The 18,123-nt window shown below is 38.0% G+C and overlaps 1 protein-coding gene across 3 annotated transcripts; it reads left to right on the top strand.

Moving 5' to 3' along the window:
- The first annotated feature begins 10,336 nt into the window (after positions 1–10,336).
- LOC149140694 (putative galactinol--sucrose galactosyltransferase 6) lies at positions 10,337–17,657 on the top strand. 3 transcript variants are annotated; one of them, XM_089453348.1, is made up of 16 exons: positions 10,337–10,689; positions 10,912–10,993; positions 11,725–11,978; positions 12,220–12,458; positions 13,373–13,463; positions 13,767–13,815; positions 13,962–14,053; positions 14,608–14,706; positions 14,839–14,973; positions 15,123–15,533; positions 15,628–15,769; positions 15,866–15,933; positions 16,147–16,281; positions 16,400–16,614; positions 16,688–16,793; positions 16,919–17,053. In XM_089453348.1, the coding sequence occupies exons 1-15, from the start codon at positions 10,586–10,588 to the stop codon at positions 16,744–16,746; spliced, it is 2,175 nt and encodes a 724-aa protein (XP_089309474.1). In that variant the 5' UTR covers positions 10,337–10,585; the 3' UTR covers positions 16,747–16,793; positions 16,919–17,053. The 3 variants fall into 3 exon arrangements, with proteins under 3 accessions (XP_089309474.1, XP_089309473.1, XP_089309475.1); XM_089453347.1 differs by having other exon boundaries at positions 10,338–10,689; positions 16,705–16,793; positions 16,919–17,657; XM_089453349.1 differs by lacking the exons at positions 10,337–10,689; positions 10,912–10,993; positions 11,725–11,978; positions 12,220–12,458 and adding an exon at positions 12,836–13,123 and having other exon boundaries at positions 16,705–16,793; positions 16,919–17,657.
- The last annotated feature ends 466 nt before the right edge of the window (positions 17,658–18,123 follow it).

Genomic DNA, 18,123 nt, shown 5'->3' with positions numbered 1-18,123 from the left:
TTTACCAATATATGATGGAGAGTTGAATGCAGAAAAGTTGGACAATTGGATCAGACAAATTGATGTTTATTGTAGAGTGCAGAGTATCGATTCAGATAAGAGCAAGATTCAGCTGGCCAGCCTACGCCTTGGAGGCATTGCCTTGGTTTGGTGGGAAGGCAGGACCCAAGCTGACATGAAGAGACATGGTTAGACTCTTTCTGTCTGGAGTGAATTTGTTTATGCAATCAAAAAGCAGTTCTATCCACTAGCCTACATGCAGCAAGCCATGATGAGCTGGCAAACTCTTCTTCAGTTGAAAGGGCAAAGTGTATAAGGTTACACCCAAGAATTTAGGAAGAGAGCTTTGATTCTAGGAATCTCATTAGACTCACCTGAGACTCTGTTGAAGTACATCGGTGGTCTACACAGCTACATGAGGCACACTATCCTCATGTTTAATCCCACTAGTATAGATGAGGTATCTGTTTAAGCTACGCATCTAGAAGCTAGAGGAAAGAATGGAAACCCGGAAGTTGGGGAATCATCCCAACCCACTGCAAGCAAGAATAAGGAGAAAATAAAATAGAAATGGAAAGCAAGGAAGGCCAATACTGCACAGAAAAGCAAGTCTTCATGCACTCACTATAAGAAGGATGGGCATGATGATGAGCACTATTGGATTCTGCATCCGGAGCTGAGACCTAAGAAGTTTGAGGGCAAGAATAAGAAGACTACTGTAGCTATTCAAAAAGATTGGGGTCGGACTCAGGAGATGAACAACCATTGCAGCCACAGTTATAAAAGGTAAGAATTCTGAAGCATCTACTAGTAATTCTGCACAATCTACTATTGATGAAGAAAATGAGAGAAAAAGACATGAGCTTTTCCATATTCGAGTTATTCCAAACATAAAAAGATTGATACTTTGTTTGATAGTGGCTCACAAGTAAATTTAATTTCTGAAGCAATTGTAAAGAAGTTGGGATTACTGACTACACCTCACAAGAAACCATACCCATTAGGATGGTTAAATGATAAAGCACAACTACAAGTGACTAGACAATGCAAACTCAAGTTTTCTTTTGGGTCAACATTTGTAGATGAGGTTGAGTTAGACATAATTCCTTTGGATATATTTGGAATTGTTTTAGGAAGTCCTTACTTGTATGACAGAAAAGCTATTTTCTATAGCGCTGAGAACAAGTATCTACTCGTTAAAGATGGAATCGAATACTTTGTAAGAGCTCATAAGCTCAAGAATAATTACACTCTCATAAACTTAGGGCAGATGAAATGGATGATAAACTCATGCAAACAATTTTTACTGATGGTTGTAAAGGAAAAGAAACCTGATAAAACCAATGTATTTGAGGGCTGTGATGCTAAACAACAAGTTGATTTAGAAAAAGTTGTTTCAGAATATGATATCTTGTTTCAAGAACCTAAAGGTCTGCCACCCAAAAAGGAAATAGTGCATGAAATTAATTTGCAGCAAGATGCTCCATTGCCTAACATTGGAATGTATAGGTTGTCCGCTTTAGAGAATGTAGAAATCAAGAAGTAGGTGCATGAGTTGCTCGAGAAGGGGTTCATCAGACCTAGCACATCACCATGTGGATCTCCAATCATTTTGGTGAGAAAGAAAGATGGCTCGTGGATAATGTGCATTGATTACCGAGCACTGAATAAGATAACAATAAAAAATTGTTATCCCCTTCCTCGCATAGATGATCTATTAGATCAATTGAAAGAAGCTGTTTATTTTTCCAAGTTAGACTTGCATAGTGGATATCATCAGGTCAGAGTTGCAAAACAAGATGCATGGAAGACTGCTTTCAAAACAAAGCAGGGATTGTATGAGTGGCTGGTTATGCCTTTTGGCTTAACTAATGCTCCTGCTACTTTCATGAGAATAATGAATGATGTACTCAGACCTTTTCTTGATGATTTTGTTATTGCATATCTGGATGACATTATGATATTTATAAAAACATGGGAAGAACATTTAAAGCATGTTAAGCAGACACTAGATGTTTTGAAAAGAGAAAAACTTTGTGTTAAACTCTTAAAATGTGAATTTGGCAAAACATCTTTGAATTATTTGGGACATATAGTAGGGGGTGGTGAATTGAAGATAGATCCCTCTAAGGTGGCAGTCATTGTAAATTGGCCTAAACCCAAGTCTACTACATAAGTTAGGAGCTTCTTAGGAGCAGCACAATATTGGAGAAAGTTCATTTCTAACTTTATCTTAATTGCAGCTCCCTTACATGCTTTAACATGATTGAACAAGGTGTTTCAGTGGGGAGGCAAACAGCAAAAAGCCTTCGACACCTTGAAAGAAAAGATTAGTACAACACCAGTACTAGCACTGCCAGATCTTCAAAGACCCTTTGAGATCCAAACGGGTGCTAGTGACTATGCCATGGGAGCAGTGTTGATACAGCACGGTAAACCCATATGTTATCATTCTGAGAATTTTAATTCTGCAGTAGTTAACTATCCTATATATGATAAAGAATTGTATGCATTAGTACAGAGTGTGAAAAAGTGGAAACATTACTTAATGGGCAAAGAGACAGTAATACATATTGATCATCGACCACTTCAATATCTACACTTCCAAACTAAGTTGCAGCAATCAAGACATTATAGATGGATGGGTTTTCTACAACAGTTTCATTTAGTCATCACATATAAAAGGGGCATACACAATAAGGTTGCAGATATGTTATCTAGACCCATTGTAAATGCATCTACTATACTTAAGCATAATTTTGTGTTACATGAGAGCTACATTGAACAATATGCTCAAGATATAGACTTTAAATATGTATATGCAACTTTAAGTCAAGGCAAACGAGTAGAAGAATTGGATTATCATATTAAGGACCAACTCTTATATCATTGTGGGAAGCTATGCATTCCACAAACTGTAAGAGTAAAGATAATTCGAGAAGCACACACTTCTATAATATCAGGACACTTTTGGGTAAGTAAAACAGTTGCACAGATGCAAAGGTTTTTTTATTGGCCAAAAATGAACAAGACAGTTTCTAGATATGTAAGAGGGTGTACTATGTGTGCAAAAAGCAAGCCCGACAATAGAAAACTAGGCTTGTACACTCCATTACCAATTCCTTCTCATCCTTGGGAAAGTGTTTCCATGGACTTTGTTGGAGGACTGCCCAAATATAGGAAAGGTCATGATTATCTGTATGTTGTTGTGGATAGGTTCAGAAAAATGTATATTTTGATACCTTGTAATAAACATGTTACAGTTGAACAAACTGCAAAACCGTTCTTTCAACATGTATGGGTTCATTTTGGATTACCCACTTCCATTATATCTGATCGAGACACCTGATTTGTGGGAAAGTTTTGGTCAAGTCTGTGGGAACTGATGGACACCAAACTAAAGAAAAGCACATCTTTCCATCCACAAACCAATGGCCAGACAGAGGTAGTCAACAGGACAGTGATCCAGTTACTCAGGGGATATTGCAGCAAGCATCCTAAGCTTTGGGATGAACATTTGTGTTATGTGCAGCATTATTACAACCGAGCCAAACATTCTTCCACACAGAGATCTCCTTTCAAGACCTATTTTGGTTTCACACTAAGGTCTCCGTTGGATTTTGTCTTTGGTAAGGACACAATAGTTGAGGGACACAGCGATGTGGACAGGGCAACTAGGTTCATTGAACAAATCCAAGAGATCCACTAGGCAGTACAGGAACAGCTGGAAAAGAGCCAGGCCAAATACAAGGCAAGGCATGACAAGCATCGAATGGAGCATAGTTTCTAAGTTGGTGATCAAGTTTGGCTATATATCAGTAAGGACAGGATGTAAGGTGAAGGTAGAAAGCTAAAGCCTATCATGTATGGACCTTTCAAGATACTTGAGAAAATTAGTGAGAATTCTTTTCGCCTTGATCTACCAGCTTACATGCACATATACTCAGTCGTAAATGCAGATAGCTTGAGATTGTTTGAACCTTCACTAATGGAGGATCCCGAAGAGCAGAGTCAATTACCCTCTATTGATGATCTGCTACCTGAATATCTTAATGAATTGCAGGAAGACACAGTTCTGGACAGCAAGGTGAGAACGACGTGTAGGGGAGATGTTGAGTACCTCAGAATTGGGCTCAGGGGTTCAAAGCCAAGCAGTGCAAAATGGATAGAGATTGGACAGGTGTGAAAGTTGTATCCTCACTTAGTCGATGCTTGAAAACCAACTTTTGGTGGTCCAAAATATTTTTCAGTGGGAAGGTCGTGATCCGAATTGGATCCTTGAAAATTATCAGTTTCTATGACTGTTTCACACTATGTCAGACTCTAAAATCTTGTGAATAACGAGCTATCAAGAAGGACCCCTGGACAGTGGCAGTTGTAGCCAGCACGGAACAACGAGGACCCTTGGTCAAAGCACGCTGACCGTTGGCCCATGGAGACCATGCAGTGGCACAAACTAGCAAATAGGGAGTCCAGATCAGAAAACAGAGGCCGTTTCTGATGCGCGATCACAGGATAAAAACCTCAGAGAAGGAAAAGCCCCGACACCTGGTCATGTGAAAAATAGGGAAAACCGTGGGAAAAGCGCTAAAACCAACAGGCGGGTCCCGCGCTCCAAAACCGGTGGAATATCGGAGGCATTTCAGGCGGTAAGTGGGTTTGGCAGAGGACCGAGTGATGCCATACATTGAATGACACGTGTCCGGCGGATGAGAGAGAAAACCACTCTCATCACAGGGTAACGGTCGAGCAACTCACCCGTGCGATAAAAGCGATGACCGTAGGATCTGGAGGCCCCAGATCAATGACGGAGGTTGCACCCGATGGAGGACCGGATTTGACGGAAGAATAGGCTGAGGCATATGAAATTTGGGGTCCGACGTGACCGATGAGCTGGCAGATGAATCATTTCACGGAATAACCGAAATAATGACTATTCGAGGAAAAGCTGGCGCCCAGTTCGTAAGGAGACAAGTGGCCACCTCTCTGTGAAATGTTACACAGTGGCGATGACACAGAAGTAGGGAATTCCAGCGGACAGAGGCAGGCGATCCGAAGAGCCGGAAGAGGAAGCAAACAGTCAAGGGACAGATTGGCTTTAAGCCACGAACAGACAGAGAACAGAGAAGAGACAGAAGAGACAGAATAGAGAGTGAAGCAAGAAGCAGAGAACAGAGAAGTCGAGCTGACCTGCAGAGCTAAGGCAGCATCGAGCAGACAGAATCAAGAAGGCTTGAGAGGTTCAAGAAATCCCTGTGAGGATATCTGTCGAGAACTGAGTACCAAATTGGACTCATCCCATTAAGACCAGTTGAGGTCGAGACTTGGTAAGGGGGAGTCTGTGTACTCTAGTGGCTTGGGGAATCCAAGTACCACCCTACTAAGCATCATCTGTTACAGGAGACTCAAATTGAGCTCCTCATTGTAAAAACTCTACTTAAAGACACAATAAAAAAGGCCACCACTGAAAGCTGGACCAGGAGACGTAGCCTAGGAGGATTGGGTGAACTCCTTATTAATTTGTTGTGCTTTTGCATTTGTTTGTTGTGTTTCTCTTACTGTTTTCCAATGCCTGTGTATTTTTCAATCTTATCGATCCGTTGCTTAAAATAACATAGGCACACCAGCACATGAGTCTGTAATACCTACCTTAATTAACTGAGATCATACATAAGTGATTTTTAGATCAGAGGAAGAGTCAATTGAAACTTCTCATTGGTGCTTAAATCTAGAAAATAGGAGAAGTTATTTTGAATTCTCAATTGAGATTCAAAATTAGAGGAGGGATCCAAGTTTTGTAGGATAAATTCTACATCCATTGGAGGATCAAGTTTATCTAATAGCTGGAGCATAAATTATCTTCATTTTCATGATATAACTAAGAGGCTAAGTTAAGAATGCATAATCATTAGTTGAAGAGTTGACTTTACTCTCATCTCGTAGGTTGAAGTAACTTTTTTTCTTTGTAGGCCAATTATTCTCTATATAGAGGGTCGAACCCTAGTTTAGTAGGCATATTGAAATCAACAATTTCGAGGGTTGAGTTAGATGTTTTGGAGGTCGAAATTCCTCACACTTTAGGGGTCAATTTGATCAGTTTTGGAAAGTTAATTTTACTCTTATCAATAGACCAAATATTATCTATAACCAGGGCTAAGATAAGTCTACGTGCATGCTGAATCAACCATTTTTGAAGGGTCAAAATACCATTGTACAATAGATTGTGTTTTGACTTGTCTAGTAGGATGAGTTTTACTTGTGTAGGTTGAGATCAACCTAAAAATAGGGGCAAGATAACTCTATGTTAATGGGTTGATTTCATTAGTTGTAATGGCGAGGTTTCCCTGTGTCTTGGTGCGTATAATGAGGGTTGAGATACTGTGTTAATAGGTCAAATTTATCAGGTTCTTAGGCTGAACCTACCCACCATATCAAATTGAGTTTGGCTGGAAAAATCACTCACATGTAGCCAATCATTTGAAGGCCAAATCATCCACTGTAGAAAAACGAGTTTATTAACTTGAAGGCTGAGCTTGTTGGGAAGAATGAAATAGCCCTAGAGGTCGAATTCCTGTGTGGATGCCAAGGTAGAAGGCTTTGGTATGTTGATTTATTCACTCTAGGAGGTCGAGTCTCCTTGTTTTAGGAAGCTAAGTTATATGGGGATGAGATTCCTTGTTTGGCAGCTAAGTTAACTCAACATCTACAATCAACAATGCTTAGACTCTAAGGCTGATCTTTGGCAGGTTATAAATATATTTTGGGAGGACGAAAGCATAGGCTATTAGGCCAAGTTGCTTTGACTAAGCCCAATTATTCCTGGTTAGGTTCAATCCTGTTCATTGGGGCAAAAAATAACATCTCTCTTGTAGATCAGGTTGATCATGGGAGGAAATATATATCCTTGGGAGGACAAGCTTCTTTTTGGTGGTCGAGCTAGTTTTGAGGGGCCAAGTGCATCTTACAAACATTTTAGACCCAACATCTTATTCCCCATCCTACAATTAACCAGGGCCATTTTTGTAGAGTTAATCTAGGTAAAATTATTATCAAATATGAATGGCATGTAATTTGTTGTTCTATAATTAAATAAATAAGAAGTTTGTTGAGTTTCACTAAAAGATTCTTGTACCTATTGTTCCTCCATTTAATTTGTGCAAAAACGTTTATCAAAATTTTTTGTCAAAATTCCACAAGGTGTAGAGCAGATGGTTATAGGGTGTTTTGTTAAGTCACTCCATGGTGTAAAGGTCACTGATTTGAAACTCCATGGGAAAAAATCCAGCCATGCTAAGGGTTGGTGTGGCTTAGGCTGAGTGCAACCCTCGGTTGATTTTGATGGCTTAGATGTCCTTGGGTCGCGGTTACTCAAGCCATAGGTTAGGTGTGCCAACCATCTCAGAACTCACATTACCTAGCAAACAAAAAAAAATGTTTTGTCAAAATGTCTCTATTTAAAAGCTTCTTTCGGTTTGCATACAAAGTGTTTATAGAAAGGTTTATATGCAAACTATTTGTTAAAATCCCCCAAAATAAATTTAATGATTTTGCAAGTTTAATTGGCTATCCTTGATAGGGGATATTATATAAAACACTTTTAACTCATACTCCAAGATCTAATGTTCTCTTCTTTTCTTTTCTTTTTTGAATCTAGAAGAATCAACAACTAGGGTAGTTTCATACTTGTGTGACATGGGGTCAAATTGAAGCACTACCATTATAATCTCTAAGTGTCTACATATGCCCATTCCATAGTCAAAGGTTAATCAAGGGGAATTTGAATCTTGGATTTCATAATTTACATGATACTCCATAACACGACCATCCATTAGGGGAATTTTGAGGTGTAAAATGGGCATCCTAAGGAAATTATAAAATTATAGTGGAAATAATAAAATAAGAATAGATTACATCATCAAATTTTGTAGGGAAAAAAAAAAAAAAAAAACTGTTTTTCAACTCGTATTTTCAACTTATCTCCCTAAGGTTTTACTCAAATTTTGAGCGGAAGTACTCGTTGGATGCACAATTTAATACCTCATCCAAAGAGTAACCATGTTGCATACTTTCGATGGACCTTGCTACACGAAAAATGAGAAATACATTAAAACCATGATTGCAGTCACGTTTTTTCATGTATTTCTCATTTTTTGTATAGCAGACTCCATCGAAAGTATGCAACATGAATACTCCTTGGATGAGGAACTAAATTTTGCATCCAACGAGTAATCCTACTCGAAATTTGAGTAAAACCTTAGTGAGATAAGTTGAAAATACTAGTTGAAAAAATAGTTTTTTTTTTTATTTTTTATTTTTTATTTTTAATCTTTTTACTCTTTTACTCCAAAAGTGGCGAATCATGCCCCATGGTTGACAACATCATCTTGAATCCTATTGGCTCTTATAAAATTTATTTTGGTTGTACATTTTTCTTAGGAGACCCATTTTAGACCTCAAAATTCCCCTAATGCACCAATTCAATTGCTCCCAGGGCCCATGAAAGGAGGAGGACATGGGGGTGAACTTTGATCCATTTATGTGTGCATGAGTCACGAGACCATTTCATGTAATCTCTCATTATGAGATTTTTAGATCTAAAATGGGCTTCATAAGGAAAATGTACAACCAAAACAAACTTTATAAGAACCCATATGATTCAAGATGATGATGTCAACCATGGGGGATGATTCACCATTTTTGGAGTAAAAAAATTAAAAAATAATAAAATAATAAAACTATTTTTTCAATTTATCTCCCTAACACATTACTCAAATTTCGAGCGGGAGTACTCGTTGGATGCAAAATTTATTTCCTCATCCAAGGAGTACGCATGTTGCATAATTTTGATGGACCCTGATACATGAAAAATGAGAAATACATGAAAAAATGAGATTACAATCACGTTTTTCATGTATTTCTCATTTTTCGTGTAGTAGGGTCCATCGAAAGTATGCAACATGAGTATTCATTGGATGTGGAATCAAATTATGCATCCAATGAGTGTTTCTGCTCGAAATTTGAGTAAACCCATAGGGAGATAAGTTGAAATATATATATATTTTCTTTCTAAAATTTGATGATGTAATCTAATCTTATTTTATTATTTCTACTATTATTTTATAATTTCCTTAGGAGGCCCATTTTAGACCTCAAAATTCCCCTAATGTTGGGTGCAACCACACATTCGACCACTACCTTAAAGTGCTCCCATGGCTTTAGGCTAAGCCATCATGGGAATTGAACCATGTCGAGTGTTGAAAATTCCTAGCTCTCCACCATTAGAGCCAACCCCTTTGGGCTAAGACCTTATGTTATCTTTTATTTCCTAACCTATTTGGAATTTATATAAACAAATAAGAAATATTAAAAAAAATTATTATCTTCATTAGGATAATCACAACTCTTATGTTAATAAGTTAATAATTGGTCTTGAAGTATGCCCTAAAACTGCATCTACTTGACTAAGAGTTCGTCTTCCTTGGAACTATGGAAACATGTTAATGACCGAAGACCCAAATAAATTTGGCAAGAGTGAAAGCCCACCCCCTTACAAACTACCAACATGCAATTCTAGATGGCGTGGTTTTCATTGGATAATGGTGATGAGTCAACCTGCATTCTCTGATAGCAACTAGTAATAATTGTGCCCAATATTAATTTTAACAACTAAATTATGATAAACTTAATAATATTATATTTTTAAGTAATATTCCTTATAACTATTTTTTCTCTTATTTTTTCCAGCAATTGCTACTATCATCGTGTGAAACTTGATTATATATATGGAGAATTTTAACTTTTTCTTTTAAATTAAAAAAGTGGATTTCGACTTCAACAATTATGATATTTAAAGAAAAGATGAAATAAAAATGTTGTGTAACCCACGCTACTATCATCGTGTGAAACTTGATTATATATATGGAGAATTTTAACTTTTTCTTTTAAATTAAAAAAGTGGATTTCGACTTCAACAATTATGATATTTAAAGAAAAGATGAAATAAAAATGTTGTGTAACCCACGCTAAAGCCAATTCCAATGTTCAATGAATGTAGTAGTGTAGCACAAAGCATCATTGCACGTTTATCACGTTCTAGGTGATCCATTCTTATGGGAAATTGTAATGACGTGTCCAATACTTATTTCGTGACATAGGACACGTAACGTGTATGGCATGGATGAGCTTTCGGTCAGCCCTTTAACCTTTAAAATAAAAAATAAAATATTGGCATCGCCTGACGTGGCATTATAGAAATCGATAAGAACACATCCACGAAAGGCACGGCTCCAGGCTGGACGGTGTCAGATCAAATATTCAATGCTTCCCTCTCGAGTCTCAAAGTCTGGCATTCAAACGACACAAGTTTGGTGGAGTCGGAGTCGCTGGAAGTTTGGAACACATTTTTCTTCTGCGAGGAATGCGTTATCCGACGTGTATCGGTAGATAAGCGTTCACCAATTCAGTTCCTTGGGAGGTAATCTGCAGAAAGTAATTCCGCCCTGAAAGTAAAGCCGCAGACACGGCGGTTTTTTTCAAGGGTGGAAACAGGGAAGTCGTTCATTTGCAGACATTTTGCCGGAGCAGGATGGAGGTGAGTCAGGTCAAATTAAACTTGTGCAGATGGGCGGGCCGCTTCAATGAGATCTCCAAACTCTGTCGTAAAGCGAGGATTTGCCCTCTCTCTCCATGGTATCGTGTTCCTCTCATCATTGTGGTTCAATTCATGGTCTTTGCGTTCACAGTGTTCAAAAACTTAGTTTTCCAGCTAAATTTTTGAAAATTTCCAAATTGTTTTGGTAAATTCGAGAAAATTGGCCAATTCTTTATATAAGTGCCTCGGATTTTTTACCGAATTCGCTAGATTTGTTGTTTCAATTTATCACGTTAATCGTCATTTCTTGGCTTCAGAAGGCCTCGCTCTGTTCCAGTTTCTGAAGGCTCGAAATCTTTCAGGCATTTGACGGGACGTTTCCTAAATTTGAGACTACCAGAGGTAAAAAAACGAATCTCAGGCGTCTTAGAGATTTGTGGACAGTATTTTTGTTTGCCGAGATTTTGCAGATTCTTTATGTGATTCCATATCATTTTTTATATATGCCGCTTCATTCAGCTGCGGCTCGCTGTTATTATATTTGAAGTAAATTTTCTAAATTAATGGATTTGCTTTGTAAGCTGCGTCTTTCGACCGGTATCGTTTTTTTCGGCGTACATAGCTTTGCAAAACTGCGAGCTTTCCATGCCCCGAGAAATTTGTTTTCTCGCCCCTCGGAAATTCGAATTCAGTCGCTTTTAACCGAAAGGAGAATGATTTTACTTTCTTTTGCTTGTTAAAACCTGTCGTATTTCTCATAGTTCCTGTCAATTTTTATGGATTAATGGAATCGCTTTGAAAGGTGCATTTTTGGACCTGTATCATTTTTTCTCTTGCAAAATTGCAAGCTCTCCATGCCCGGATAGTTTCGCTTTCTCAGCCGTGGAAAATTTGAATTTAGTTGCATTTAGCCGAATGGAGAATGATTCTGGCTTTCTTTTTCTTGTTAGAAAATATCGTATTTGTCATAGTTTGCGTCTTACCGTGTTCTTACATTCGGTAAGCTCCGGAAAGTCCCAGATCTACGCGTATGTTGAACAAATAATTGATAGTCTATGATTCTCTTGGGAAAATTACCGTTTAACGTGTAACGGGGCCTAACCGGGGAAGGCATGTTTTCTGTAATGAAGTAGAAGCGGGAGAATTTCATAAAGGCGGCACTCGAACAACTTTCTACCAAACAAGCCGAGGACACGGCAACGGTCATACCAGCTGTTAAAATTTCCGACAAGCAGTTATTTATCTATGAGAAGATTATTCTGTCTGGCATCCCAGATAATGTTGTTCTCACTCGCGCTTCAGGAATTGGCCTCGATGAAGGTGTGTTTTTCGGAGCTCGGTTTTCAGAGAGTAACAGTCGGCATGTCACTTCGCTTGGTACTCTCAAGTAAGTTATGCAACATTAAACTGCTATTATTGTTTTTTCAGGGGCTCCTGTAATATTACTGCTAATCTCATACACTGGTTTCAGGTTAATATAAAAATTGTTCAGTTTACTTTGCAACTAAAATTATTGTTAGGAATTCTCTGTGCTATTTCCTTTGGTAAATTTTAACCAATTTTTCTGAATTTCCAATGAATAAAAACGATTGACAAGAAAATCTCTTGCTTTTGAAACCTATCCGCAGGGACGTCCGGTTCCTCTCTTGCTTTCGTTTCAAGCTCTGGTGGATGGCACAAAAAATGGGGAAATGTGCAAAGGAAATTCCTATTGAGACTCAATTCTTGTTGCTGGAAAGCAAGGGAATAGACTCTGGATCCGGTGCAGAGATGAGTTACACTGTTTTTCTACCTCTGACGGAGGGACCATTCAGGGTGTCTTTACAAGGAAATGAAAAGGATGAACTGGAACTATGCTTTGAGAGTGGTAAACAATTTCTTTACTTGCTTTGGTATTTTCTTTTACCGTGCCCCTTCATTATATCTAAACATAGTAGCTTGATCTGTCTTATCTAAGTTGTCTCGATAGATCAATATTGTGTGTCTGCTTTAGCCTTTATCTCCTGCATTTTGCCTGCACTGGCAAAACTGGTCGTAAAGAGCCTTGTATGTGGTATGTGGCTTTCTTTCTGTCTAAAGTGGAGACTTCATTGAGTAAATTAAATGATTGAATATAATTCAAAATTTGGAAACTGTGGCTTGTGTAGAACAAGGTTCAACAGGGGTTAAAGAGGGTACAGTCTGAATATATATTGAACATATATTTTTGCAGATGCACATTATTGCTAAGCCTGAAAGAACTTCAAATAAACTTGTAGAGAATTTTTTGGAAAAACTGTGTAAAGGATTTCTAATCTGGCCAACGTTTTGGGGGTGGACACTTCACCCATCATCAGGGACCACAAAGCATAATCAAATAAACTTGTGAATGGCTTGCATACAGAAATCAGTGATGCCATGGGCTAACACATATTCAGTCAATACTCTCTGATGCAATAGGCTTAAGCTTTCACTGAATTTTATCCATTTGGTAGTGAAGTATGCTCACTAGAGAATTTGATGGATTGGACATCAATTGTAGTGATATTATAGGTTAAAGTGTCTGTTCCCATGCTTTTTCCAAAATATGGAGATTAATTAGTTCCTTTATTGAAGTCCATGACTGTTGGAATAATATATTGCATTCTGGCAACAGGAAGAGTGGGAATACATTCAAAATTCTCTTGTATAATAGCACTTTAGCCCAACTTATTCAATTAGAATACTACCATGTGTCATATCAAGGCCTTAATTATTTTGACAGAAATTTGATATTCTATTGCTTGTGAATTCATTTTGCAGGAGACCCTGCCATCACAGCATCCTCTTTCACACATTCTCTGTTTATTACTACAGGAACAGACCCATTCAAAGTAATTACAGATGCAATCAGGTAACTTTAACTTCCTTCTGTCTTTCCAGAAAGGCCTAATTTTCAAATTAGATCTTGAATTTCTGACTCTTGCATTGAGAATTATAAGTTTTTCAGCTCTCCCTAGCTATATTTGAGGTATGATCGAGGAAAATCTCCCCAAAGTCCATTAACAGCTCATATATTTCATTAACTGATAATATATCTAAATAGAGAAGTAACAGATTGCTAAAGTTTAAACAATTAAAATATAAAATGCAGAAGCCAGTAAATAGTCTTCAATACTTAGAAAATGCTGAGCATGTTTTCTATTTTGTGTTTCAGGGCCGTGGAGCTTCACTTGCAGACATTCTGTCACAGAGATGAGAAGAAGGTATTATTGACAATCTTATTATGAATATCCCCATCTTCTTGAACTTTTCATCCTTGCATATTCATCTTAGCTTGGATGGATGGATTTGTTTGCACGTTTTCAATTCATGTGTTTCACAATTTTGCATTTTTGACGAGTAAAAGCAGACGCCCGGGATTGTTGACTTCTTTGGATGGTGTACCTGGGATGCATTTTATACAGATGTTTCTGCCAAAGGAGTAGAGGAGGGATTGAAGAGGTACTCTTATTGATTTATCTGTAATAAAATGGTTTTATTTAATTTTTCCTTTTTTTGTTATCATTGAGTGTAAGATTACAGCATCAAAATATAGGAATCTAATTCTGTCTCCAAGTTGATCACTTCATCTTCATATTCTGCTCTTGATCTTGTGTGTCTTTTCTTGTATATTATTCTGGGTTGACAGCATATCCAGTATTGATATCATCAAAATATTAGAATCTAATTCTGTCTTCAAATTGATCACTTCATCTGCGTATTTTGCTCTTGATCTTGTCTGTCCCATCTTGTATATAATTATGGGCTGTCTACATATTCTGCAGTATATCATCAAAATAGGAATCTAATTCTGTCTTCAAATTGATCACTTCATCTGCATATTTTGCCCTTGATCTTATCTGTCCCCTGTATATTATTCTTGGCCGACTGCATATTCTGTATTGATCTTTTCTTTTCCCGCCCAATAATTTTTTGGCCCTGTTATGTATCGCACTATGTGATAGCATTCAGATCATCGAAAACAGATTCGGTATCTAACACTATGACAATTACAGCCTTTCAGATGGGGGAATACCACCACGTTTTGTTATCATTGATGATGGTTGGCAGTCTGTTGGTACAGATCAAAACCAAGAAAATGCTCCTGAAAAAATGTAAGCACTCTGCATTCATCTTTCAGAGTTAATTTATTTCAAGAAAATTATAGAGTTAATAGTGATCTGTTGAGAAAATTTCATCTACATCTATGACAAATCTGACCCTCCTTTTCATCTTTGGCTGTTCAGGCTTCTAAAGCGTTTAACTCACATAAAAGAGAACTGCAAATTTGGAGAGAACGGAAAAGAAGGTGAAAAGCAAGAAGATCCAACCTTGGGCATTCAGCATATAGTTGACATAGCCAAAAACAAGTATAATTTGAAGTAAGTAATGACCCTTATTATAGAAAAGTTATTCTCAAATGTAATGTATACTGAGGCTAGAGCTGAAACGGTGTTATTTTTGCTAACCTTGTTAAGGCTGTCCATATTCTTCATTTTCTTAGATTTGTGATATTCTTCTGTGTTGGTAGGTATGTGTATGTATGGCATGCAATCACAGGCTACTGGGGAGGAGTTAAGCCAGGTGTTCCTGGAATGGAACATTATGATTCAACACTGAAATACCCTGTACTTTCTCCGGGTATCCTGAGCAATGACCCTGAAATGCATGCAGATACTCTGACCATTCAAGGACTTGGTTTAGTGAATCCTAAAAAGGTTTTTGAATTTTACAATGAATTGCATAGTTACCTAGCTGCCGCAGGGATTGATGGCGTTAAAGTTGATGTTCAAAGCATCCTTGAGACACTTGGAGCTGGTCTTGGTGGTAGAGTAGCCTTAACTAAAGCATATCATCAAGCATTGGACGAATCTGTTGCTCTGAATTTCCCAGACAATGGGTGCATTGCTTGCATGAGTCTCAACACAGATGCACTTTATTGGTAAGTACCAAGGATGAATGTGCTCGGTTCTTGACATTTTCATCCATACTTGGAACTATCAAGTGGAACTGATTTTTGGCCCATTTTACTTTAGTTCAAAACAAACAGCAGTTGCGAGAGCATCAGACGACTTTTATCCAAGGGATCCAGTAACTCACACCATCCACATTGCTGCAGTTGCTTATAACAGTATCTTTCTTGGGGAGTTTATGGTGCCTGATTGGGACATGTTCCACGTAAGAAAAAATTGGTAATTGATAAGAACATTGATCTACTGGAGTTTTATTTATCATTTTTATTCAAAACAATAATGAGGAAAAATATATTTGCAGAGCCTTCATCCTGCTGCAGAATACCATGCTGCTGCACGGGCAGTTGGGGGCTGCCCTGTATATGTTAGGTATTGGTGTTTACGAGCTTGTTCTTTCAAGTATATAAAGAAACCTTTATTTTTTGTGCATCGTTTCTGAATTTATGAAATGGCCTATTCCTACCCAGATAGAAATCTAGGAGCTACGACTTAAGAGTTATGTGTCAGTCAACTTGTTCTGCTTGGTTTGAACTTTGAAGTTAATATCTAATATTTCTGTTCTCTCCGACCGTCCATATGCAGTGACAGGCCTGGTATGCATAACTTTAATTTGTTGAAGAAGCTTGTTCTCCCGGATGGTTCTATATTGAGGGCACGGTTGCCTGGTCGACCAACTCGCGATTGCTTATTTGTTGACCCTACTCGCGATGGGAAGAGGTTAGATTGATTGAACCCTAAGATGGAAATTCAGAACTTAACTAAAAGTTACTCACAGTATCATTTTTTTTGGGCTACCTCTACAGTACACTGATTTTGGCAATGTCATTTATTGCAGTTTGTTGAAAATTTGGAATATGAACATTTATACTGGAGTGTTAGGAGTATTCAATTGCCAAGGTGCTGCTTGGAGCAATTTACATAAGAAAAACGTATTCCATGTTACAACCCCCAACGCAATATCAGGGTGTATTCATGCAGATGATGTGCATTTGTTAGCAGAGGCAGCAGAAATTGACTGGAATGGTGACTGTGCTGTGTACTCTCACAGCGGTAAGAACCCATTGTGTGTTCAAGCGATGCAGGATTTCCTTCTGAATAAATGAATTACTCCTTATTTCTGAAGTTCAAATTTTGTTGCAGGTGAACTTGTGCATCTCCCTAAGAATGCAGTTTTGCCCGTGACACTCAAAATAATGGAGCATGAAGTTTACACAATATCGCCCATAAAGGTCAAAATTCCCTATATATTATCAATGCTTAGGAACACTATGTGCTAATGGCTTACAGGCAGAAATTTGGAATACAAAAAAAATCTAAGAATTTCTTCAAAACATTTCAATGTTCATCTGTGCAGAATTTAGCAGCAGGGGTTTCTTTTGCTCCAATTGGTCTTATTGATATGCTCAATGCTGGGGGCGCTATCAGTGCACTAGAGTATGAAACGCAGCAAGAAAACATGGAAGTTGAGTTTTCAGAGGATCCTCAGACGCTTGGAATGGCAACAATGGCAACTGAAAATGGTAGCCATCTACCAGCAGCAACAATCAAGATAGCAGTCCGTGGATGTGGGTGGTTTGGGGCCTATTCATCAATGAAACCAAGGAAATGCTTGGTAGAGACATCACCAACTGACTTTTCATATGATTCTGCATCTGGCCTTCTGAAGCTAATTTTACAGAAACCGGATGAGGGACAGCTCTGGAATGTGACAATCGAATTATGAGGAGACAGCTGGGGCTATCTGTTCATGAATTTACAAACAACAGTAATCCAGGAATAGCAATAACAGTAGGTCATAATTTTAATTATATTCGGGACAGCTACCCAGTGACAAGTGAACATGGGGAAAGCTCGCAATAATTATCATTTTTCCATTATAAATCTCAAATAAGTTGCAACTCTGAGAGCATGATAGAGCAGGGGATTCGCTCTCTATGTTGCGTACCGGGCATTGACTCAAATTTGGCTTAGCGTCAATAGCTATTCGAATACGGATAGATTCTTTACACACATTGGTACTGTAATTAGCATATCGAAGGGAACGCAGATGACTCGGGTTTCAAACAATTCGAAACCTTTCAATCAGGCTTGAATTTTGGAAAGCTCCTGACAAATTTCATGACGGCAATAAAATTATACTCGCCCTTAACTCATCTAATTTACAGCGTCACAATTTTATATTAAGCCTGGAAAGATTGTTTACAAACCAGCGAATGGACATGTGAAAATATAAAGAAAGCAATCAATCACTCATATGACAAAGCTGGCCAACACACATTAACTGTACATATCAAGGACTAGCGAACTCATCGAGCTTTCTTTTTGACTAGAAGACAATGAGCCCCAATTCTGTGCGCAACCCCTCCCCATTCTCGCACGGTCATACCCTCGTTTCCCTAACACTCTAAACAGTCAGTGAGACTTCAAATCGAGATTCCCTCCAAACAATCAGTGAGACTTTAAATCCAAATTCAAATTCATTATAGTTTTTAAAGATTTTAAATTTGGGATACTAATTCTATATGTAGAAATTTAAGGGAGAGATGTCTAATGTTGAGT

This window comes from Pinus tabuliformis, chromosome X, assembly GCF_031772625.1.
Source record: "Pinus tabuliformis cultivar Carrire ecotype Pingquan chromosome X, CPIR1, whole genome shotgun sequence".
NCBI classification, from domain to species: domain Eukaryota; kingdom Viridiplantae; phylum Streptophyta; class Pinopsida; order Pinales; family Pinaceae; genus Pinus; species Pinus tabuliformis.
This window is presented reverse-complemented; position numbering and strand designations above follow the sequence as displayed.